The sequence below is a fragment of the Mytilus californianus genome, unplaced genomic scaffold (genome assembly GCF_021869535.1).
Source record: "Mytilus californianus isolate M0D057914Y unplaced genomic scaffold, xbMytCali1.0.p SCAF_12, whole genome shotgun sequence".
Lineage (NCBI taxonomy): Eukaryota > Metazoa > Mollusca > Bivalvia > Mytilida > Mytilidae > Mytilus > Mytilus californianus.
Window position 1 is genome coordinate 17629696 of NW_026262604.1, and position 25899 is coordinate 17655594.

General features: G+C 32.0%; 1 protein-coding gene across 2 annotated transcripts in view; it reads right to left on the minus strand.

Moving 5' to 3' along the window:
* The window catches only part of LOC127721472 (centrosomal protein of 152 kDa-like), a 62158-nt gene that overhangs the window by 13157 nt on the left and 23102 nt on the right, over positions 1-25899 (minus strand). For both annotated transcript variants that reach the window (XM_052228216.1, XM_052228215.1), the window contains exons 8-23: positions 25696-25896; positions 24653-24800; positions 23381-23636; positions 22207-22405; positions 21080-21205; positions 20630-20760; positions 18798-18926; positions 17010-17145; positions 15780-15941; positions 10754-10901; positions 9415-9755; positions 7278-7562; positions 5321-5419; positions 3442-3465; positions 1159-1395; positions 109-180 (exon numbers count right to left, since the gene is read on the minus strand). In XM_052228216.1, the coding sequence (XP_052084176.1) occupies positions 109-180; positions 1159-1395; positions 3442-3465; positions 5321-5419; positions 7278-7562; positions 9415-9755; positions 10754-10901; positions 15780-15941; positions 17010-17145; positions 18798-18926; positions 20630-20760; positions 21080-21205; positions 22207-22405; positions 23381-23636; positions 24653-24800; positions 25696-25896 (2694 nt within the window). The remainder of the gene's footprint in view (positions 1-108; positions 181-1158; positions 1396-3441; positions 3466-5320; positions 5420-7277; positions 7563-9414; positions 9756-10753; positions 10902-15779; positions 15942-17009; positions 17146-18797; positions 18927-20629; positions 20761-21079; positions 21206-22206; positions 22406-23380; positions 23637-24652; positions 24801-25695; positions 25897-25899) is intronic.

The following is a 25899-nucleotide window of genomic DNA, read 5'->3' on the forward strand; positions in this document are numbered from 1 at the left end:
TTACAGTACTTTTCTCAAAACAAGTTTGTTCAGATTTAGACTTTTTTTATCTTTTTTTTTTTTGAAGTCATAATATCTTAAGATTGGGATTAAAAAATGATAACATACAGTGTCATCTTCTTTCTGTAACAGTACTTTGTACTTCTGGATTTCTTCTTCGTGACCTTTCTTCAACTCATTCTGAAATAACAAACAAATGTTTCATTAATTGATTTTGCTTTGAAATTCATGCAAGCAACAATAAGACAAGAAATATATCATTTCGGCTTCATTAAAACATCATGTGGCAAAATATCATTTGCAGTTGCTCTTAATTAAATATCAATACTTAATAGAACATCTAAAAATATTAAAAGTTTTACAGTTTTTACCTAAATTTATGCAAGATGCTACAGCTAAAGAATAATAATAATTTTAGTTTAATACAACATTCACATCTTTATGAACATGTGTATGAAGTTTCCAGTTAATATGACCACACCACCATGGAATACTACCTTAAGGTGGTACCTAACACTACAGGGAGATAACTCTGTAAAAATCAATTAAACGTTTTAATCACGTTGTATTGTTAAGGAAATATTAAGCTTCTCAATGATCAAAATTAGTGTTTGTCAAACTGCTATATAACCAGTGAAATTTTTCTGATAAAGTGGTTGGTTCAAATTATTTGAAATTTTTATATTTTTGTCAAAGGGTCAAAGTAAACATTTTGTCAAAATTTTAGGAAAATTAAACGAGCCAAATTAATATTAGTCAAGGTGTTGGGTACCACCTTAAGGAAAAATTTAACTTGACACTGAAATGAAAACAGAACACAGATGCACATACCAGAAAACATACTTGCCACTACTATTGTACATGTTGTAGGTGGGGCACAAACAATAGACATATTGTATCCTTTTCTATTACATTTTGTAAATGAACTCTTTTCAACAGGTTCAAATTCGCTTTAAACAATGAAAGGTCCAGCGCCATTTGAAAACATTCAAGTTAAATGTCCTCCTCAAACAAGTCAAAAGACATGTGTAAATAATGGGAGGTTCTTAACTGTAATTCGAAAATGAAAAGTTCCCTCCCCAGAAAGACAGGTCCTATCCTTGGACCCACACAATTGAACCATTGCTTTTTGTTTCTAAATAATAATCTATTACTTACCACTTCTTTAAAGAATTTTTCTCTGGCCTGCTTCAAAGCTTCGGTCAATGTCTCATGGTGTTCCTTTACCAATTTGTCATGCTGGTCTTGAAACTCTGATATCTCCTGTTCAAGTTTCTTCTTAAACTCCGCCTCCTTCTGTTTAGTCACTGCCTCTTTCTCCACCTTCCATTGTTCCTCCTTCTGTTTAAACTTGTCAATCAATTCACTGTTCTCATCTTTCAAAGTTTCTATCTCCTAAAAGTTCAAAATACATTACATTTTATAAGGAAAGATAAAAATAATTCTAATAACAGTTCTATCTTAATATTTTAGGTTATTCTAAGAAATGGGTTTTAGTTGCAGATATTTGATTGGTTTTTTTTTTAATCAATATGGTACTTTGTTTAGAAAAATAAAGACAACAGGAAGTGTTCCAGTTGCGGCATTAACATATTTTTCTATGTTCTTTATCAATTTTGGAGGTTAAGATGACGAACCTAACCCATGGAAAGTGTTTCCCTTCAATCAAAATTGATAAGAATTGCAAGTGTTCCTGCCGAAGGTCAATGGTTTTCCCAGAGTACTCTAGCTTCCTCCAGAACCAAGTCAAAATCTGGCTGCCATGATATTGCCAAGTGCGCTGAAAGTGGTGTTAAATGCCAACAATCAATCAATTGTTTATTTCATTGTTATTCTATCTGTACCATTTGTACAGTGTTGTGATGTCGGATTCAAAGCTGTAAGGTATTTCCCTTAAAATCATAAGAATGAACCTAGTAGAGTATAAAATTTGCAATAACTAAAATAGAAAATGTATATCGGTTTTTGCAATTATATATAAAGCTATAAATAAAGGTATAGTAAAGCTAAAATCTGAAATACTAAAAACATTAAACACTCAGTGATTTGAGTAACATAAACATGCTGCTAAATTACTGTGACTTATTGTGATAAATCAAAAGTGAGACAATCAGAACAGAAAAACCAGGTATGGTAAACAAGGTCAAAGGTCAAATAAATCAACTAAGTTTAACTAAAAGTTGTATCAAAAGTTTTTATTTCATTTAAGTATGTTTTGCTATATTGTGTGTTGTGTCATCAATAAGGCTTGTCCTTGCAAAACAAATCATGCATTCTTTTAAAATTATTTCATTCTATTACAAATTTGTTGGTGCTAAATATGAAGAAAAAGACAAAAATTTAGCAAAAGAAAATTTTATAAAAAGCATCTAATTGAAAACAACACAACACAATATACTTACTCTCTTGTCATCTAAATACTTAGGAAACCATAAAAGGGAGATAATTATATTTCTTACAGATCTCAGGCAAGTGTAAGGGAGATAATTATATTTTCTTTAGGAGAAGTAGCGGAAGGGAAATAATTTTATTCCTTGTTGATATCTATATTATATTAAGGGATAAAACTTTATGTTTTTTAGAGATTTGGCTCGTCCTGGCTCGTTCGATTAAGACCAGTAAGTTGCTGTGTAGGATCTTACACACTCTACGTAAAAGTAGAGCTTTTGTTAATATAAGGGAGATAATTCAAATATTAAGTAGACAGAACAATTTTTGTATGCTGGTAATTCTATATTAGATCACACTAGAAATTGTGGACAGGAACACAGGAACACTTTTTGTAATGAAAACACAGTTTAAGTAAATTTCTAAGTTTTTAATTAAAGTTTTTATGTGCTGGTACAAAAATAAATGAAACATATCATTTGAGACAGAATCTGGTTATGTTGATTTAAACGAGGGACATAATCTTAAAAAAGTCATAGATATGTTTTTGTCAACCATTCTCATAAATGTTCAGCTTCCAAATAACACAGATTACTTTACTCTGTTTCACACAAGTGCTTAGAAAACATTGTTGAAACTGACTCAAACAAACACATTACTGATTTAAAGAGTTAAAGCCATTCCCCTCCCCCCTCTTATATGTGAATTGAACTTTCAAAGTACTGTAACTAGGTTTAAAAGTATAGAATATAAAAATTTAGAAAAGAAAGAACTGTAGAAAGAAAAAAAAACTACTTTTGTTTCTTCAGCATGTGTTAAAACTGTGTATGCTATTCACACAAAATTAAACATTACAAGTTAAGACATTTGAATTATTCTGTTTTCTTTACTTAAAATAAGACTACATTTCACCAAAATAAATATAAATGAACATATGTGATTATCGTTGTACTTTGATTTACAGTCAAAACCGCTTTGAGGGTCACCTCTATCCCATATTGAAGAACAGTTTATATTGTTTGTTGGTGAAATGTTAGTCTTATTTCCACTTACACTCTGTTTAAGTTTAATCCTCTCCTTAAAAAAAAATTTTGGATGAGATATATAATGTTTTTCGTGTGTTTTTTGTTTGTTTTTTGTATTAATTTTTTAACTGACTTAAAAAAAAGTTACTTTTTTCCATCTAGAATATACAGTTGTTTTAATGAACAGTCCATCCACAAATTTAAATAGAAACATGAGAAAATTTATCATTAAACAACAGGTACCAATACCTACTAACAATATTTTTTGAGGCCTATATACATGTACTGTTTATTCATAAATTATTGTGAGGTTTTTATTAATGCGAATAATGTGACTGGCTGAATACTGCAATAATAAGAACTTGCATTCTGATATCTGATACATATATCTGTATGCAGATTTTATTCAAATCGCAATCATGAATCTCGCATTTTTGTCCATTTATCAAAAATCGCAATAATAAATGCATGCACGTGTTGAAGGCTGTACTTTGACCTATAATGGTTTACTTTTACAATTGTGACTTGAATGGAGAGTTGTGTCATTGGCACTCATACCACATCTTCTTATATCTATATGCAATAATTTCTGAATTTACAGTATATGTATCACCTAATACATTTCACCGGATCACTGCTAGCTTAATTAATATATCAGTCCATAATCATTTCTTGTCTAAATGTGGTTTAAATGTAATATTTTCAACATCTAAGCAATGACTACATATTAAAATATATAAATATAAAATAAAGTAATCTGGATGTACATATATCTCTCTATAATAACACCATATAAAAATAAATTGTGCAAAGTTTGTAAAATAACTTAGGGCTATTCTATTAAAATGTATGTGGGAGGGTAGGAAGGAAAGTTTAATTATTGAATGTGGGTCATGGGTATATTTTCAGTATGCGTCTATTACCATTATGCAAAATTATCTAAAAAATGGTTCTTGGTTGTAGGGATATTTTGAAAGTCCCTTCCTACCCTCCCACATACATTTTAATGGAATAGCCCTTATTTTTGTGATGATTAAAAATGTTGTTTACCTCATATTTGAGATTATTCTAAAATATTAAATTGGCAATCTTTTTTAATATAACAAACAGTAAATATTTATTTCAATATTTCTGAAGAAAAAAAAACGTTTGATTTTTTTTATTAGTTCAGTCGTTAAATTATAGTCCTGCCAGAAACATATGACAGAGGCTATATTTTTATTGATTTTCACTAAAATTCTAAGACAATTGTAATAAAATTATAACAAAAATAAGAAAATACCGTAAGAAAAAAATCTTAAGAACTGAAAGAGGATTAAAGAATCTAAAAATCTAGTGTTTGTGGCCTTTTATGACCAATTCTAATGTAAATTTTTTCCCCTTAAATAAATTTAAGATTTCCAAAATATAAATCCTTTCTGCCATGTCAAATGATATAGACAAAAGTAAAAATCATATGAGCAGCGTCAGATAGAAATCACTCTTATGCAAGTGCCCCTATACATGTACATTTATAAGACTTTGATTGATTTTGGGATACTCAAATACGAAATAAAAGATGAATTTTGGTCTGTTTTTTTTTAGATTTTCTTATTACAGTTCAATTTTCTAACAGTTACATACTTTCCATACAGATTTTTCAACCCGAAAAAGGTTAACAGTAGTATTGATATTCATTTGCATAAGGTCGATTTCTATCTGACGCAGCTCATATAATGAATGTTTCTGAAATAGTATTTTATCTAACTCAAATCTTATTTTCTCAATTTTGTTTTCAATTTAGTCATGCAATTTTCCATCAAGAAAAGCTACAACCAGGACAGTAAAACTATAGTAAGAAATTCAGACTAGAGATGGCTGTCAGCTGAAGATCACATTTATCATTGAAATTGTCTCCCTTTACTTACCTCTTTTATAACAGAAAGGCTGAGTTCCTCACTAGCAGATCTTTCCGTTTGTTTCTCTTGTAACCATTCTTTTCTAGCCTCATCTATTGCTATGGAAACCTAATTTAAGATAGATAGATGTTAAATGACTATAAAACAAGTAAAACTGTGAGCTACTGCTCACTGATGATACCCCAGCCATAATATTTCGGTAAACAGGAAGTTGTTGAGTGATGAATCTGAAAACGCATGACACAGTAAAGCTGACTTATATAAACCCTGAAACCAATTTTCAGAAATCCTTGTCAAGTAGTTCCTGAGAAAAATGTGACGAAAATTTTTAACTTGGCTATCATGTGTAACATAATACAAGTGTTCGGTAAACAAGAAGTTGATAAGTGATGAATCTGAAAACGCATCACACGGTGTAACTTACTTATATAAACCCTGAAACCAAATTTCAGAAATCCTTGTCAAGTAGTTCCTGAGAAAAATGTGACGAAAATTTTCAACTTGGCTATCATGTGTACAATAATACAAGTGTTCGGTAAACAGGAAGTTGTTAAGTGATGAATCTGAAAAAGCATCACAGAATGTAACTTACTTATATAAACCCTGAAACCAAATTTCAGAAATCCTTGTCAAGTAGTTCCTGAGAAAAATGTGACGAAAATTTTCAACTTGGCTATCATGTGTAAAATAATACAAGTGTTCGGTAAACAGGAAGTTGTTGAGTAATGAATCTGAAAACGCATCACATGGTGTAACTTACTTATATAAACCCTGAAACCAAATTTCAGAAATCCTTGTCAAGTAGTTCCTGAAAAAAATGCAACGAAAATATTCTTGGGATGGACGGATGGACTGACGGACTGACGGAAGGACAGACAGAGGTAAAACAGTATACCCCCCTTTTTTAAAGCAGGGGTATAATGAATGAATATAAATAAAAAGATACAAGGCGGGTTTTTTTAAACAACATTGACATCCCATGAGGGTCTTGCACTGTCGGCTAAAAAGAAGATACTGTTATCCAACTTATTTTCTTCAGCAATTTATTTTGAAAACTTTCACAAGTAGTTAAATTGCACAAATATTAATCGTAAGTAATATATTGAACATGCATCTTTCATTAAACAAATACATTAGGAAAGTTAGAAAATCATGAAATTAATCGTCACAGAGTCTGTTAAAAAGAGCTACTCAATGATTTGTTTTTATACAGTATTTCAAATTTTTGTTGAGTTTTTTGGTCATTTCCTCTACTGTTCTCTCCTTATATTTGATAACATGTTTTCTAAAATTATAACATGGATAACCTACATAGTAGGGTTTTTTTTTTTCATTTTTGAGGATTGATGAACAAAAATAATTTCTGGTTTTCACAAATTCTGCATACACTCCAATAGGAAATATGTATTTTGTTGAACTCTTTTTTCCATGGTTTACCTATATCCAAGAAAAAAGTTAATACCAATTGGTTAATAATGAATACATATCCCTAGAAACAACAATGTTAAATAAGTTTGAAAATAAAAGTAGAATATGTCTGAGGACACGAATGCCCTCGCTCAAGCTTCAAACAAACGAAAATGGGACAGACGGAAAGACGGAAGGATGGTCAAAAGTAACACTTAATACAGCTGGGGCATACAAAATTCAAATAATCCTTATCCTAGGTAACACCTGTCTGACTTCCACTAAAATATTATCTTTTTTTGTAGTTCAGTTTTATTATTTGGGTGTTATTGTTATTACTTATTATTCATTTTTAAACAGTGTAGTCAATGGTATTTAGCAGCCAAAACCTACAATCTATAAAAATAAGGAATCTTATCTCCAGATTTAATGTCTCTATTGACATCAACAGTAACCTTCCCTGAATTGTTTCCTTCATAGAGATTTTGATATGTTCAACTCTGCACAATGCCAGTATTTGAACTTCCATTTAGAATGCTCTCTTGTCCTCAAGACTTACCTCAGCAGATATTCTTTCCTGGATCGGTTCTTCCATAGAATTCTTTATCTGCTCCACACTGTACTCATGTGAGTCCTCCCATTCTCTTCGAGCATGCTCTATTGCCTGTTTCAAATCCTTCTTCTGCTCCATCTCTCGCTGCTCAGCTGTGAGTTTATCCTTTTCCTGTCTTTCTCTTGTCTGTTTCTCCAGGTTATTCTGCCACTTTGTTCTTTCTTCCTCCAGAAGTTCTTTTATTTCTATATCTTTCTTTCTGTTCCATTTTAACTTCTCTTCATGAATTTTCTGAAATGAATTAAAAACATGCTAAGTTATTCAAATTGTATGGTCATGGATCATCTTGTAGATTTTGTTTGCATTTATGCTTCTTGGTCTAAAAATCACAAAGTATTTGATATCTTTGATAATTAATTCAGAAATTATTTTATGCATTTATAAGTGCAGAACTTTAACAGTTAATCAATGCTAAAAAAATTTATTAATTGAACTGTTCTGTTCATATTTTATTACAATTTTACATGCAAAAATCTAAGTATGAGTTTAAAGTATTGCAATTTACACCATGTTACAATGTTCTGCATTTGAGCTGCATCTTATGCAAATTAATATACAGTCGACTCTCGTTATCTCGAAGTCAGCCGGACCAGAGAAATATTTCGAGATACCCGTAGTTCGACTCAAACGAAAACCGGAAGTTCAACAGTCCAAGGGACATAACTCTTGCTTAGCTTGGTAGGGCTAAAATAAATCTGGATGGGAAGGGGATCGATATTCTGGTCTCATATCGATGTTTTTGTATGTTATGGTCTTTTATTATTATAATAACATGTTATGTCTCTTATTTATTCCTTTGTACAGTTATAATTTGTCCCTGTGGCTTTTAGCTGAGAGAGTCATGTCCAATCGATCTTAGCGTTATCTAAAGTTGACAAAATTGTTCACTCTCGTATACAAGAGATTTAAGAAAATTTAGATTTCTTTTAATTTTCTTTCATTAAAATATTTTTCTGCAAGACAAAATACAAAAAATAAATAAAGACGCCGATTGAGTAGTTTTAGGTTGATCACCAACGGAAGTCTTAATCCCAACTTTATACACAGCCAAGCTCATTAGTGTATGATTACGATTAATTGTTTTTAAAACATTTTAAATAATTTTTCATAAACTATAACAATGTATCAATAATTATTTATCATGGTGATCAAAGAATCTTAGGTAAACACTCGTGGAAAAAGCATTTCATAAATGAATACAGTGGTCAGTGACCGGACACTTGTATTGTCAGATTAACTCTTCAATCCATTTAAATCCCCGAGGTCATGTTTTGACATAAGTGTTTTGGTTCGAGATAAATAATTAATTTTGAATGGTTTTGTTAACCTTGGGACCATAAATTTAGTTCGAGTCAACTGAAATTTCGACTCATCCAATTTTGACTTATCAGGAGACGAAATACATATATTTATATGGAACAAAGTTTGGGACCACGAGAAAACTTCGACTCATCCGAAATTTCGAGTCAACCGAGTTCGAGACAACGAGAGTTAACTGTAAAATCATCTGTTAACTTATTTCTGGTTGAAAAAATTTCTATGCAAAGTATGTGACTGTTTAAAAAATAAAGTTGAAACAAGAACCCTACAGACCTAATTTCATCTTTTATTTCGTATCTGAATGTTCCAAAGCCAATCAAGGTCTTATACATGTACATGTGTACGAGCACTTGCATAATTCGATTTCTATCCGACGCAGCTGGTTTGTAAATATACTAGATCATCTTCTGATTTTACAGTAAAATTGTAGTCAAAATGTTGGGATGATTTTGCATCCAAAAATAAAACAGGGGAAATGGCTGCAACTGAAGCCAATGCAATAAATATGCAAGGACTATTCCATCTATATAATGAGGGAGGGTGGGAAAGTTTTTTTAAAACATGGGAGGTGGGTAATTTATGGTTGTATGTTCATTTGAAGTATGGAAAATTACTCAAAGAAAGTATGTAAGTTGTGGGGGGATTTTGAAAATCCATTCCTACCCATACCATCCATTCTAATGGAATAGCCAGAAGAAAAAGAAATATTTATAGATAAAATTAAATCAACAATTTCATTTTTTCCCCCATCATATAAAAATACCTGTAAAACATCAATTTCATTGTTCTCCTCCCAATCTGTCTTCTCCTTTTCCAGCCTGATCTCAAGATCCTTCTCCATCTTCAATTTCCACTTATCCTCCTCCTTCTGTACAGCCACTTCTCTATCGACCTCTGCCCTGTTGGTAGCCCTCACTCTCTCTTTTTCTACAGCCTTCCTGACTTCAGAGTCTTTCTCATTCTCCATTTCCTCTTTGACCTTCTCCAATGTCTTTTCAAATTCTGTCTCCATCACTATTTTGATATTCTCTTTTTCTTTTGTCAGTTTACTCTGAAGCTCCTTGTCAAATGAAGTTTGTCTCTCTTTTGTCCACTGTTCTTTTGCTGTAATAGAAATTAAAATTTTTAATACATGTATATCATAATTTCTGAAAACATGACACTTGTACACATCATAAAAACTTTTTTCATTTCACAAAGGATCTAAAAAATAGCTTTGATGTTTCAGAAATGAACATATGGGAGCGTTTCTAGAGGAACTTAAAAAAAACCCCTGAAATTTCCATAGACACTTAAAATTTTGAAAAACACACTTTCAGCACAATATTCTTCTTAAAGGCACTACGGAAATTTTTTTTTTTTTTTAGTAGACAAATTTGTAGAGTTTATCATTACAAAATAAAATAAAAAATAGAGCCATTTTATTTTCATCTCATTTTTGTTGCTTTCTGAATTTTCTCTTTTGATTGCTGTGTCTTTTTTTTTAAATATCCGTTTATTTAAGGGGTCTTGGTGGCTGAGTGGTCTAAGAAGTTCAACTACTGTATCACTAGCATGTCAACACTGGGATTGTGAGTTCAAACCCAGCACATGGCAGGTGTGCTGGACTTCAATCTCAATTGACTAAGATTGTCAGTTTTTCTGCCGAAGGTCGTGGTTGTCTCTCTGCACTCCAACTTCCTCCACCATTAAAAACTGAACGGCAAGAAAAAGGCAAGAGTGCTGATAGTGGTGCTTAACACCAATCAATCAAGCAATCAACACTTTTATTTATAGTTCTTTCAAAATTTAATTCATAATTTTGACTGACCACAGAATCCATGAAAACTTGAGCCAACTAGACATCATTGAGATGGGAGCTATCTCTGTGGGCCCCGCTGACCTTGAACTTTGACCTAGGAAGTTGTACAAACATTATGACACATTCTATGGTGTTGGTTAATATACATGTCAAGTATAAAGTATGAAATTATAACGGCTCTCTAGATATAGAGCGGACACAATTTGTTTCGTACGGACAGACAGACAGACTGATCACTATAGGCGGGGCCCTAATTAATAAAGGTCTTTATTATACTCTGTGACCTTTAACCTAACTATACCTTCTTGCACACGAATGTCAACTTCTGTTTCGAGAGCTGTTTCCAGTTTTGATTGCCACTCTGACTCTGCCAATTTTACAGCATTTTCTACAGCTGTCTGCTTCGCTACTTTCTGTTCTTCAAACCATTTCACTTTGGCCATAGCAATCTGCAACAGAAGATAAAAATATTATAATGAAGCAAACATAGTTTTAATAGAACAAGAATGTATGCATTGTTATGAGGGAAGGAGTGACCTTTACCGTCAAGCGTCAAACCATTAGCGTCAAATTGGTTTAAGATTTATCCTGATTCGTCAAAATATCCTTATAATGATTCATCAAAGGTCTCAAATAATCATCTGTTCCTGTTAGTTTTGGAAAGAATTTAACGTGATTCGTCAAAATCAGTTGATTTTTTTATTGTCATAAAGAAAATGTACATAAGGTGACCTATAGTTGTTAATTTCTGTGTCATTTGGTCTCTTGTGGAGTCATACCACATCTTCTTATTTTTATATGTTATCTTCATGCACCAAAAATTACTGTTAACGTCATTTGGCAAGATTTTTTACCGTTATTGTTACCCTAGTACAACCCTTTGTTATGCTATTAAAGCATTTAACAAGAATGAATGCATTGTTGTTCTTGGCCTATTAAATCATAACACCCCCCCCCCCCCCCCCTCTTATTTTTTATTCAAAGTAATGTAAAATAGAATGTTGGTTTTTGACAGATCCAAAAAGTGCTCATACATTAAAATTTATAACAGTCAAGCTGCTCTATGACAGATAGACTGGGCTGGACAAAAGAGAGTTTAAGATAAGTTTCAATGTTTTAATAAGAACAAGATCTGACACAATATTAAAACCATTTAAATCACAAAATTATTGCTTTAATTTTTACCTGCTATGTCCAATTTAAATGCATTTAAATCCATATTCAAAACAATCCTTTCGAGTTCAATACAGAGTAAAATTCTCTTATCCTTTTTCTGAAGAAATTACAATACCCTTGTGGTTTACAAACTCACATATTTTAAAATTTTGTAGACAAATTTTTCACCATGGCTACAATATCAAAATTCATTGCAGAGATCTAATTTTCCAAAACAAAAGCTTTTAATTAAGAGGTGTATTTAAAGATCACTCAAGCATGTATTTGTGGTTTGCAATGAATTATTTAAATCTATATTTATCAAAGGTATGAACCCTTTAAATATAATAAACTGATTATAAGTCAATTGTATATTATCAATATTAAAGATATTCATAATTAAATTTACATTGTATAGTTATTATGATTACAGAGAGAAGATCAATGTCGGACAAAATACTTTAGTGAGGTGACAATAGGATAACATATATATATATATATATATAAACAAGTCTAAATTGAAAACAACGTTCAAACCTATGATTGCGTTGGATAAAAACCGCAATTTTTATATGTGTGCATGCAAAACAAATTTCTTGGTCTAACTACAGCACAAACAACATTTTCCAAAAGACCAAAAAAGTGAAAAAGTATATTTTAACAAAACGCATTTGACTCCCAGGTCGAACAACTGATGTTCTTAAACCCGGCTGACTGCCATTGGCGATTGCCAAATAAACGGATCACCAGATGTTACAAAATGGATCTTATTATTAATTTATAACCAAATATATATATATATATATATATAGACAACTGTCTCAATATTCACAATTGAAATGGTAAATGACAAATCCATTATAACTGAATGCAATTACTGTGGATTCATTTATTTTCGTGGGTATCAATTTTCGTGGATTGCGATTCACCTGTACCCACGAAACCCACGAAAATTGGTATCCAACGAATAATAATGAATCCACAGTACTACAGTTCATAACTAAGTGTAAAATATTCAAGAGAATTGATGAAGTTGTACATTAAAATCACAATTTTGATAGGAAGAAAAAAAACAGAAATGGCTAATTAAATCAAAGTCACTGGACCATGGCCTAGGGGGCAGGGCCTCAAAATTGTCGTTAAACTGATATGTACTGATAGTAATGCAACTTCATACAAAATATCATTGACTATCACAAGAAGTTCCTATCAAATTAACTTAAGCAGAAAACTTATCATTGAAAATTGCTTATTAATTCAAAGTCACTGGACCATGGCCTAGGGGGCAGGGCCTCAAAATTGTCATCAAACTGATATGTACTGATAGTAATGCATCTTCATACAAAATATCAATGATCTATCACAATATCACAAGTAGTTCCTATCAAACTAACTTGAGCAGAAAACTTAACAACTGTTGACGCCGTCATCGCAGCTGTTGCTGGAAAAGCAATCCGTATGTCTCGCTTTCCGCGACTTTCGTTGCAGGCGAGACAAAAGATGTGACAGAAAAACATGATACAACTAATGACCCCTGGCCCTGTAACCATTTTCCACATATATATGGGGTGGGACTAAGTATGTACAAAATTAAAGTCTTAAAGAATTTTCTTCCCCATCTTTATTAGAGCTGTTCCATAAAACAACCATGCGACCCAGGGCAGGCACCTTGAATTTTCTTCAAAGGGTGGATGTCCATATTTTATTTTGTACAGGTTTAATGTATGCAGGTCTCTAAAATTTGCTGACATGGGTCATTATTCTATTTTCAAAGTGCCTTCCCTAAGTACCAATACCATGCATGTTTTAATGAAACAGATTCTTTCTAAAGTTTACATAAGGGGAAAAAAATAATTTACTGTTAATCATTTATAAACTGGTAATTCTGCTTTATTTAACCATTAGAAACATGATTATTAAAAAAAACCTGATATTGTAAAAAGATATCTTCTACAAAAAGAAACCTTTAAAAGCATTTTAATGAATAAATCACACACCCAATCAAAAATTGCTGATAAGAAGTTAGTATTTGGTTCAAATTACAATACAGTTACATACAATATCAAATTTCGCTAGGTATTTAAACAAAGGTCAAGGTGACACTGTCATTCAATACAACACTAGTCTATTTAATATTTTTATTTATTTATTTATTCTGTTTACAAATATGCTGAATACATGTTTTTGTGACTGGAAAAAGATTTTTTTTTTTTGCTATTTTCTGGCTGATTCTTGATAGTCTTTAATATTAAAAGAAAAATTCTATCAAAAATTTTTTTTTTTTGTCCTGAAAACAAAATGTCTTTGCAGTTTCTTTGCTTTTAAAGTTACCAGAAGATTTTAGAATTTTTTTCACCAGTAAAGATGCAGATTTTGTTTGAACAGTTTTCAATTACGTATCCTCAATTTTCAGATTTTTATAGAAAATTTATCAAGTACTTTTGGTCTAAACCAAATATTACAGGACCCATTTGAAAATCCTGATGAAATTTTTGAATGACTGAAGTAAGAAACAATTATTGTGGACTCATGTAACAGTTCGTTGGATACCAATTTTTGTGGATTTCGTGGGTGCAGGGGAACCACAAATTTAAATGTTCAACAAATTACAAATTAGGAATGTATGCAGACTTTAACAAAATCACGAAATTAAAAATCAACATAAATGCAAGTTTGCCTCAATCCACGAAAATTAATAACTCGAATACAGTACTGTAAATTCAGAAATTTTTTACTGCATTTTTTGTTGGTTTGTTAAAAAATTGACAGAAAAGTGAGTTTATTTATTGCAATATCAGAAAATGCTGCATACCAATAACGCTATCAATATAAAAAATGGAAATTTTTATTTTTGTGAAATCTTTCATCTCGCAATTTTTGCAATAGTTAACACATAGCAAAAATTTCTGAATTTACAGTAAAACCACTACATACATTGTACCTCAGACTCCACAGTTTTGAATTTACAGTAAACCAATACCTACTTCCGTCTCCACAGTTCTGAATTTACAGTAAAACCACGACATACCTTAGACTCCACAGTTCTGAATTTACAGTAAAATCACTACATACCTCAGACTCCACAGTTCTGAATTTACAGTAAAACCACTACATACCTCAGACTCCACAGTTCTGAATTTACAGTAAAACCAATACCTACCTCAGTCTCCACAGTTCTGAATTTACAGTAAAACCAATACCTACCTCAATCTCCACAGTTCTGAATTTACAGTAAAACCAATACCTACCTCAGTCTCCACAGTTCTGAATTTACAGTTAAACCAATACCTACCTCAGTCTCCACAGGTCTGAATTTACAGTAAAACCAATACCTACCTCAGTCTCCACAGTTCTGAATTTACAGTAAAACCAATACTTATCTCAGTCTCCACAGTTCTGAATTTACAGTAAAACCAATACCTACCTCAGTCTCCACAGTTCTGAATTTACAGTAAAACCACTACATATCTCAGTCTCCACAGTTCTGAATTTACAGTAAAATCAATACCTACCTCAGTCTCCACGGTTCTGAATTTACAGTAAAACCACAACATATCTCAGTCTCCACAGGTCTGAATTTACAGTAAAATCAATACCTACCTCAGTCTCCACAGTTCTGAATTTACAGTAAAACCACAACATACCTCAGTCTCCACAGGTCTGAATTAACAGTAAAACAAATACCTACCTCAGTCTCCACAGGTCTGAATTTACAGTAAAACCAATACCTACCTCAGTCTCCACAGTTCTGAATTTACAGTAAAACCAATACCTACCTGAGTCTCCACAGTTCTGAATTTACAGTAAAACCAATACCTACCTCAGTCTCCACAGTTCTGAATTTACAGTAAAACCAATACCTACCTCAGTCTCCACAGGTCTGAATTTACAGTAAAACCAATACCTACCTCAGTCTCCACAGTTCTGAATTTACAGTAAAACCACTACTTATCTCAGTCTCCACAGTTCTGAATTTACAGTAAAACCAATACCTACCTCAGTCTCCACAGTTCTGAATTTACAGTAAAACCACTTCCTACCTCAGTCTCCACAGTTCTGAATTTACAGTTAAACCAATACCTACCTCAGTCTCCACAGTTCTGAATTTACAGTAAAACCAATACCTACCTCAGTTTCCACAGTTCTGAATTTACAGTAAAACCAATACCAACCTCAGTTTCCACAGTTTTCTTTGTCTCCACTTCAAACTCTTTCTTTAGTTGTTCCCTTATTTTACCATTCAGTATATCATTAGTTTTAGTACATTCATCCTTCACCTCTTCTCTCAATTTAGTTATTTCTGTTTCCTTCTCCTTCTCAAGTTTTTCTTTAAGCTGTAAACATATTTTTTTATTGTCATTCATTAAGATCTGATTTTGAAAAACATGATTCAAAGAACAAACCTTACTAAGGTACTGTGGATTCATAATCATTCGTGGGATACCAATTTTCGCCGATTTAGTGGGTATAGGGAAACCATCAATTCAAATATTCAATGATCAAAGTATTAATAGACTATTTTCATATTACTGAAATTTGATTATATAATTTGTCGCCTGGTTACCATGGTACTCGGTCAAGTAAGAGCAACCAAAATAAGTAAAATCAAACATATAATCGGTGTAATTTGAGGGGAAAGTTTACTGTTTTCCGATGATTTTGTAGAGAAAAAAAAATGTTAAGCAGGTAATTTTCCCCCAAAATTGTACCGATTGAAAGCTTGGTTTTACTTCTTTAGCTTGCTCTTACCTGACTTGGTACCATGATGTCCAAGGTAACCAGTCGACAAATTATATAATCCAGAGTCAAAAATTGGTAATATGAAAATAGTCTATTGTCTATAGGCTTGTATACCAACTTTTGCAAAACCACAAAATCAAATATCCACGAATTTTTTCTTTTTCCGTCAATCAACGAAAATTGGTATCCATGAAAACACACAAATCCACAATGCAAGTACAGCTCACATGGACTTTTTATTTTCCACCTGCTCACTGTGGACAGTCCCCCCATCACCCACTCAAATAAATAATCTCTGATCTTTGTAACTAAATATTCAAATCAGATATGTAATTTGACATAACCAGCATAATGCTAACAGATCTTTATTGTTGACGTATGTATGTTTTTTGATTCTGAAAATCAATGGAAATTGGCCTGTTTTCATTGAATTTTGAGGAAAATCAAAAGTTGTACTATTTGTGACTTCATGAAAAGAACACGGATTTGTAAGTTTTCAACAAAAGACGTATTTCCTATCAATTCATCATTTTAGCAATGATTTATTATAATAAATCCTTATCTGAAATTCTAGTTACAAATAAGGAGCCATATTAGGGCCTCATCAAATCTACTCCTTTACAATCAATGTTTTCTACTTTCAGTTCTATAAATAGACTTACCATTTTAAGTTTTTCAGAGAGAGACTCATCCATCTGTTCTTTCAGCTTTACTTCTAATTTATCTTTTTCTTCACAGACTTTGACATACAAAGTTTTACAATCATCAACTTCCTGTAGGGCATTGTTCAAGTCATTTCTGTAATAAACATAATACACATTTTGGCTTATCATACTGTCAGGTTTTGTTGGTATTTTAGGCCATAGATTCTGAATTTAGTTATTCCATTTAAATGGAAGTGGTAGGGAAGAAAATGGACTTTTAAAAATCACCCCACAACCAACTTACTTTCTTTTAGTTATTTTAATAGAAAAACAAAGGATATGGGGTACCCATACATCACACAAAATCAGTACATGCACACCAAAAAAAAAAAACACACAAAAATCAAAGGAACAGTTCTTTTATTGCTGTTCTTCATCTCAAAGTCACAGTGAGTCCTTCAACACAGAGCAAAAAAAAACAAAAACAAAAAAAATCTCTCACCTCACTGCAATTTAAGACGGCCCCTAGCACTGGTTTGAGCAGAATTCTTTGCAAAATGATTCCAATAAAAGAACATACTGGAAAGTTGTACACATTAAATGACCTACAACCAAAAGTCAGCCACAGCACAAGTCTATAAATAAAACTTCCCTCCTATCCTCCCATATTCATTTTAATGAAATATAAGAATAAGATGTGGTATGATTGCCAATGAGATAACAAATAGCCCTAATTCAAATTTTTGCTGTAGCTTCATATACTATGGATTCATTAATATTCGTTGGATATCAATTTTCGTGGATTTTGTTGGTACAGGTGAACTATGAATTCAAATGTTTAACGAATTACATATTTTCTATAGGCTTTGTATGCAGAGATTGGCAAAACCACGAAATCAAATATCCACGAAAATGCAAGTTTTCCTCAATCCAAGAAAATAAATGAATCAACAATACAAGGAATCCATTTAATTTCATGGATTAGAGGAAAAATGGCATTTTAATTAAAAAAAACTTGATTTCAGGCATATTCTGCATATAAAGCTATTAGATAGTTGCATTTTATAAATACTGTAATTTCAGAAATTATTGTGAGTTCATTTTAATGCAAATAATGCAACTGGGTGAATATCACAATGATAAGAACAAACATTCTGCTATCTGACGCATTTATATAGATACAGTTTCTGAAATCACAATAATTAATCTCACATTTTTGTCCATTCGTCAAAAATGGCTATAATAAATGTATGCAATAATTTTTGTGAATTTGGAAGAATGGACTAAAATGCGAGATTTATCATTGTGATTTCAGAAAAATCTGAATAGTTACAATGTATCAGATATCAGAATGTGAATTCTTATTATTGCAATAGGCATTATTCACATTAATAAGAACCTCGCAAGTTTTTTTAAGTTATTCAGATTTGTCCACTTCATCTTTAGTGAAAGTATGTAAAAAAGTTTAATTGTGAAACTGTGATTTTTTTTCATGATAATAGCCCAAAAATGGGTAAAAATTGATGCAAAATTGGGAACTTTCAAATGGCTGAAGTAAAAAAAGAGGTGCACCACCATATAATTTTTTCTTCACAAATTATTTTTTTTACAGTCATATAAACCCAAAAATCAGGTTAAGAAAAAAAGTTTAATTCTAGAAATTTTGGCTCCTCAGAGTAAATCCTTAAATTCATGGTTCATCTGGATCCATAAATGTTTGAAATCCACAAATAATAAATAATCCACAGTTTTCTGAATTTCCCATTATTCAAATTTAGGCTCACTTCTACCATATTAATATCTTACCTAAGTTTATTACAATCATTCTCATATTTCTTTATGAGATTAGCCTTCTCTGAAGAGAATTCTTCTGTTAGTTCCTTCCTAAGATTATCTCTAGTCTTCTCATGTACAGACTCACATGTCTTCTGACACCTGCAAAAGGTCAAAGGTTATTCATAAAATTCAACATTTAACATTGAGGGATCAATAGTAGAATAGTACTATATATGCTTACAAATGACATAAATTTCTGAAAAAGGTCAAAAGTTATCCATAAAATTGAACTTTTAACATTGAGGGTACAATAACAAAATGGTCAAGAGCAAATGATATAAAAATGTGCTGATGCGACAAAATCACAAGTTGTCTCCAAACAAGGAAAATGATCTTACATGGGTTTGAACTTTCACAGGCAAAAGATAGGTTGGAGCAGTCCATCTATCCTGATTTTAATCTTTCAACATCAGTATATCAATCCAAGATGAGACAAGAGTGCACACACTGAAATGTCTCGCCTTCTTTACTAATCATTGATATTATGTTGATAGTCCTAAATATAAAGCTTTATTACAACTTTCACATAAACTTAACATTAACCAAGAAAACTAAACATTGACCAATGAACCATGAAAATGAGGTCAAGGTCAAATGAACCATGCCAGGCAGACATGTACAGTTAACAATTCTTCCATATAACAAATATAGTTGACCTATTGCTTATAGTTTAAGACCAAAACACAAAAACTTAACACTGAGCAATGAACCCTGAAAATGAGGTCAAGGTCATATAAAACCTGCGCGACTGACATAAAGATCATAAAATATTTCCATACATCAAATATAGTTGACCTATTGCATATAGTATTAGAAAAAAAGACCAAAACTCAAAAACTCACCTTTGACAACTGAACCATGAAAACGAGGTCAAGGTCAGATGACACCTGCCAGCTAGACATGTACACCTTACAATCATTCCATACACCAAATATAGTAGACCTATTGCATACAGTATAAGAAAAACAGACCAAAACACAAAAACTTAACTATAACCACTGAACCATGAAAACTAGGTCAAGGTCAGATGACACCTGCCAGCTAGACATGTACACCTTACAATCATTCCATACACCAAATATAGTAGACCTATTGCATACAGTATAAGAAAAACAGACCAAAACACAAAAACTTAACTATAACCACTGAACCATGAAAACAAGGTCAAGGTCAGATGACACCTGCCAGCTAGACATGTACACCTTACAATCATTCCATACACCAAATATAGTAGACCTATTGCATACAGTATAAGAAAAACAGACCAAAACACAAAAACTTAACTATAACCACTGAACCATGAAAATGAAGTCAAGGTCAGATGACACCTGCCAGTTGGACATGTACACCTTACAGTCCTTCCATACACCGAATATACTAGACCTATTGCTTATAGTATCTGAGATATGGACTTGACCACCAAAACTTAACCTTGTTCACTGATCCATGAAATGAGGTCGAGGTCAAATGAAAACTGTCTGACGGGCATGAGGACCTTGCAAGGTACGCACATACCAAATATAGTTATCCTACTACTTATAATAAGAGAGAATTTAACATTACAAAAAATGTTAACTTTTTTTTCAAGTAGTCACTGAACCATGAAAATGAGGTCAAGGACATTGGACATGTGACTGACGGAAACTTCGTAACATGAGGCATTCATATACAAAGTATGAAGCATCCAGGTCTTCCACCTTCTAAAATATGAAGCTTTTAAGAAGTGAGCTAACACCGCCGCCGGATCACTATCCCTATGTCGAGCTTTCTGCGACAAAAGTCGCAGGCTCGACAAAAATTACCTGTCAAGAGCCTCTCGTTTATCTTGATCATAATCTTTGACCATTTGTGATATTTGTTGATTCAGATGATTATTAATTTCAGTTAATTTCTCCTCATTCACAACAGCTTCATTCAATCTTTTCTTAAGTTCCTGAAAATATTGGAAAAATTTTTACAAATTCAAAAGAATTCAGAATAAAATCTAAGAGTCTGTCATATCGATGCTGTCAGAAAACTATACAAATTTTAACAAACCTTAATTTTTTGTATTACAGAATTTTCCTTTTTAAAGATACTGAAATATTTGACTCTACAAAAAAAATTATAAAAAAAAATAGAATGGTCTAAAAATTTTAAGAAAAACACAGAGGCAATTCTACGTTGTATAAATAACTTGTGTTTGATCCTTGTCATGCATTATTTTGACATTGAAGTATACTTAAACTTGAGAAAACTCATGGATGACTTACATCTATATCCTCATTAAGAATGACTTTCTCTCTTCTCAAATTTTCTGCCTCCTTCTTCAATCTGGTTTCTATAGCATTGGACTTGTCCCCTGTTCTCAGTAAATCTTCCCATTCTTGCACTTTGCCCTATACAACAGAAAAAAGTCATCATTTTATAGGCACCAATTTCTGCACTCTCATATTTAATATTTTCAAAAAATTTAGCAGCAAAAATCAATCAGTAATTGATGGCTAACTCATTAAAATTTACTTGGGAGAGTGGAAAAGGAACTTCTAAAATCTCCAAACAACAAACACTATTTGCTAAAAAATTACCGCAACCTATGCCCAAAAATAGAACTTCCCTGCACATCCTTCCACATTCATTTAAATTAAAGGGCGTCAAAATAAATCCTGTGACGTTTTGATCTTATTAAATTTGCATTTATCAAATACCATACATTCACAGTATTTTGTAATTAATTCCCATTTATTATTGTTCTTCTTCATTCAATAATATTATTTGAGCAGCGTCAGGTAGAAATCGACCTCATGCAATGGAATATCAATAAATCTGTTCACCTATTTTAGGTTGAAAAAATCACTAAAGAAATTCTGTAACTATTTGAAAATTGAGTTGTTATTAGAATCCTACAAAACAGACCAAATTTTAACTTTTATTTTGTATTTGAATGTTTCCAATTCAATCAAAGTCTTATGTGCACTTGCATAAGGTCGATTTCTATCCGATGCAGCTCATTATAATGCATTTGTTCCACCATCAATGCATTTTTATGAAGTATTCTTTTCTTGGTATAAAAATTTCAATCTTTTAAATATCAGTCTGATTGCCTTTAACATAATGAATAATAAATGTAAGTTATTTCTCTTTTCAATGTTAAAACCATGTTAAATCATCCCCTATTTTCAATAAAAAATGTAAGGTTTTTTCAATGATAAATGTGAGTTTTTATTGATAAATTTGACTGATCTTTATGATAAATATGACTGTTCTTTATGATAAATGTGACTCTTTTCAATCATAAATGTGACTGTTTTTAATAATAAATGTGACTGTTCTTTATGATAAATATGACTGTTTTCAATGATACATGTAAATGCAACTGTTTTCCCATTTCTTATGTTACCTTATACTCCTCAGCTGTTTTCTCAGCTCTCTCACATCTAATCCTATATTCTCCCATCTCCCTCTTCAGCTTTCGTAGTTCTTCCTGCTGATTGGAGACTTGGATCCTCTTCTCCTTGTTACTAAGTAGACACCGTTCTAACTCACACCTCAGATTGTGGACTGTCCCGTCATCAGCTGCTGAGGCATTGTGACCAGTCCTAAAATAAAGTGAGGGCACTCTTACTCAATTTTATTCTTTAAAAGAGATATATGTTAAAAAACTTTATTATACTTCATGTCAAAATGCCAGATTTTGATTGGTTAATACGAGGGAGACAATTTTCTCTATCCCATGGCAAATACTCTATTACCCTTCACAGAGACGCTTGCTCAAGTGTGCGCTTTAATAAATACGGATGATTGTTATTTGGTTATGTACAAGACGACATAGTTTATTTCTTTGAATTTGAAATTTAATAGACAATTATAAGAGAAAATTCAGTATAATTAATTAAATAACACATATCTGAGAGGGTGATAGAGCAGATTGTTACCCCTTGAAAAGACATTGTCAACCTTGGCTTCGCCTCAGTTGACAATGTTTTCTTGGGGTAACAATCTGCTCTATCACCCTCTCAGATATGTGTAATTTATATATTATCACACAAAATAGTATAGACCATTATTTTCATGTTTTCTTTTCTCATAACAAAATTTGATTTATTGTTTAACATTTTAACCATCATATTAAATTTACTTTCATTTAAAATATTTCCTAACTTTTTGAAGGTTTGTTTATAATGGCAATAATAATAAATGGTCATGATTAAAACTCATATCATATGTCCAATAGATAGAAATAAGAAGATGTGGTATGAGTGCCAATGAGACAACTCTCCATCTAATTCACAATGTGTAGAAGTAAACAATTCAATGTCTGCTTACAAGGATCTGACAACACACCATTCTACTGTTTGTTCTTGTAATTATTACATCAGCCAATGAAATTTCAGCCTTCTAATTTTTGAAGGTGTGTATCATGACAAAACCAGAGGATCCCGAAAGGTATCTAAAACAGACAGTAGAACGGATCGTTATCAGATACTTATAAGAGAAGCGTAGACACAGGATTTGTACTTCTATCAAATTGTGGTCTTACACATTGCAATATCAGTCTTTTCTAAATCACTTACCTGACAGAAGTGTCTGGAGTCTGGAAGTCCAGAGTTTTCCTGATTCCAAGGTCAGACAGTGAATCATTACAACTCTCAGTCTGTAAAGTGTTAGAACTAAGGACCCCCAGAGCTGACGCTGCCTCAAACATGTTGAGCTGTTCCTTCAGGTCTTTGATTTCGTCTTGGTATGTCTGACACATCTCGTCACTGATCTTCCTGGAAGCCATGGCTTGCTGTAACTGTATCTTCACTTGACTCAATTCATGTGATGATGCTGAAAAATTTGATGCAAGTTAATTATAACTCAGAATTAAGTTTTGATTCCATCCCCCCACCCTACATGGGAAATAATGCAAAGAGATTTGTATAAGGCCAAGTAAATTTAATTAGTAGATTTTCATCCAAATTTTTGAAAAAAATGGGGTGGGTGGGAGGATTTTATTTTTTATTTTTTATTAGATATGAAACGCTCTTGTGACGTGTTCTTCATATATGCAAGTGTAATAATAAGGTTCTATCATGTATATACATGTATAACGAATCAAACATACAAAGAAATGCAAAAACCAAAATTTGAAACAGGATGTTATTAATGAAACGAAATTATCGACAGTTACCGGTAACGAAAATGAACAAAATCTGGAAATCGTAAATTTTTCAGAATAAAAAAAATTGGGGCGGAACGATTTCAGAGGGGCGGGTGGGGATGAAAATCTATCAATTAATTTTAATTGGCCTAATGCATACAATGCTCAAAGGGAAAGATATGTTATGATTTGAAAATTCTTATTCTGTTTATCTTCAGTTAAGGTTGCATCTTGGATCACAAAGGACTGGATTTGATTGGTTCAGATTTTTTCTAAATTTTTGATTTTGACAAAGAAATACAATTCATTGTTGGGCCTTGGTATAATTTGAATAAAAAATTTTTTAGGTAATAATTTATATAAAACAGAATTTAAAAACTTTGATTTAGTCAGAAAATGAGTATGATAAACCATATTTTTCTTTTCACTTTTAGAAGCATTTTAAAAGAGCTTTCATCAAATACATTATTTCCAAATTTGACCATTATTTTCTTTCTTTTCTATTCGCATAAATACGCCTTTTGAAGCATAATCCTTACAAATAATAAGAATTTTACACAATCAGAGCCTGAAAACAAGTGAACATGGTGAAGTGAACTACTATCTATTGCAATTTTGAAAATAGCCCTATCATAAACTAAATGTAAGCAAACTATAAAAATAATCTATTAACAGAATGTTACAAGATTTTGAAAGACCATACTTGATTCCAGTAAGGCCTGGCATTGTTTCTGTGAGTCCTCCAGACTCCTTGTCAGTCTATTGATAGTCTCAGCCCTAGATATCTGAGCATTCTCCGCTGCCTTATAACTCTGGTCCAGTTTTAATCTCAAAGTCTCATTCTCAGAATTCTGTAGAAAATAAAACATCTCTTAATATTTGAATAAAAGAAGATATGGTGCACTTTGTCAAGATGGCAAATGAGATAGCAACTATTCTTTTTTTCCCCAGTAATTTATGATACTGTGGATACCAATGTTCATGGATTTCATGGGTACAGGTAAACCACGAAATTAAATGTTCAACGAATTCCAAATTTCAAATAGGCCTGTATGCAGACTTCGGCAAAACCACGAAATTAAATATCCACGAACATGTAAAATTTGATTTTCAACTAGATAACTAATGTCAGAGGGAGAACAAGTGTTTCTGATTCAATTTGCTGTTTCAGAATCTAATGCATTCTGGGTCATGTTTTCAAATGCATACACCAAAACAGTATAATTGGTTAAAAAACATCCAAAACAATTGAAATTCCACCAATGAAGTGACATAATTTTCATTTTGGGGTACAAATAATTAATGAAATTACCCATAATCCTTTAGATTTTGAAACGTTGAATACACTTAAAACTTTTAGATTTTTTTTACATTTCACAATAACATATTTAATGAAATGGAACAAAGTGGATTTTCAGATATCATTGGAGGGGAGTTACTCATTCAGTTTATTAAACTCAACCTTTTATTCAAATCACATAAGAGCTGTTGCAGATTTAAAAGGGGGAGGGGGAATGGGGGCACTTTATTTAGACCTCAACCACCCATAATATAAAATTTTCACATTATTCTAACAACATTATAAAGAAACTGCAACCACCCATTAATTAATTTGAGTGATCCCATCCCCCATATGTTTAATATCTGGAACAGCCATAATCAAAATATGCATGAATATTTATACTTCTTTCAGAAGTTTAAATGAATGACATGTATAAATATGATTTGTTTCTTCAGGGCACTTACAAGATCATTAATTTTTCCATTTAATTCATCGATCTTTTCGTTCTGAACTTTAATTTCTTTGTCATACTTCTGCTGTACACAGGCAATCACTCTTTCATGTTCATGTCTCGCCCTCGCTAGGCTGTCTGAATTACCCATCTCAGTCAGCTGTTGTGACATGGACTCAATAGTTGATTCTGTGGCCTGTAGCTTCCGCATCAACTA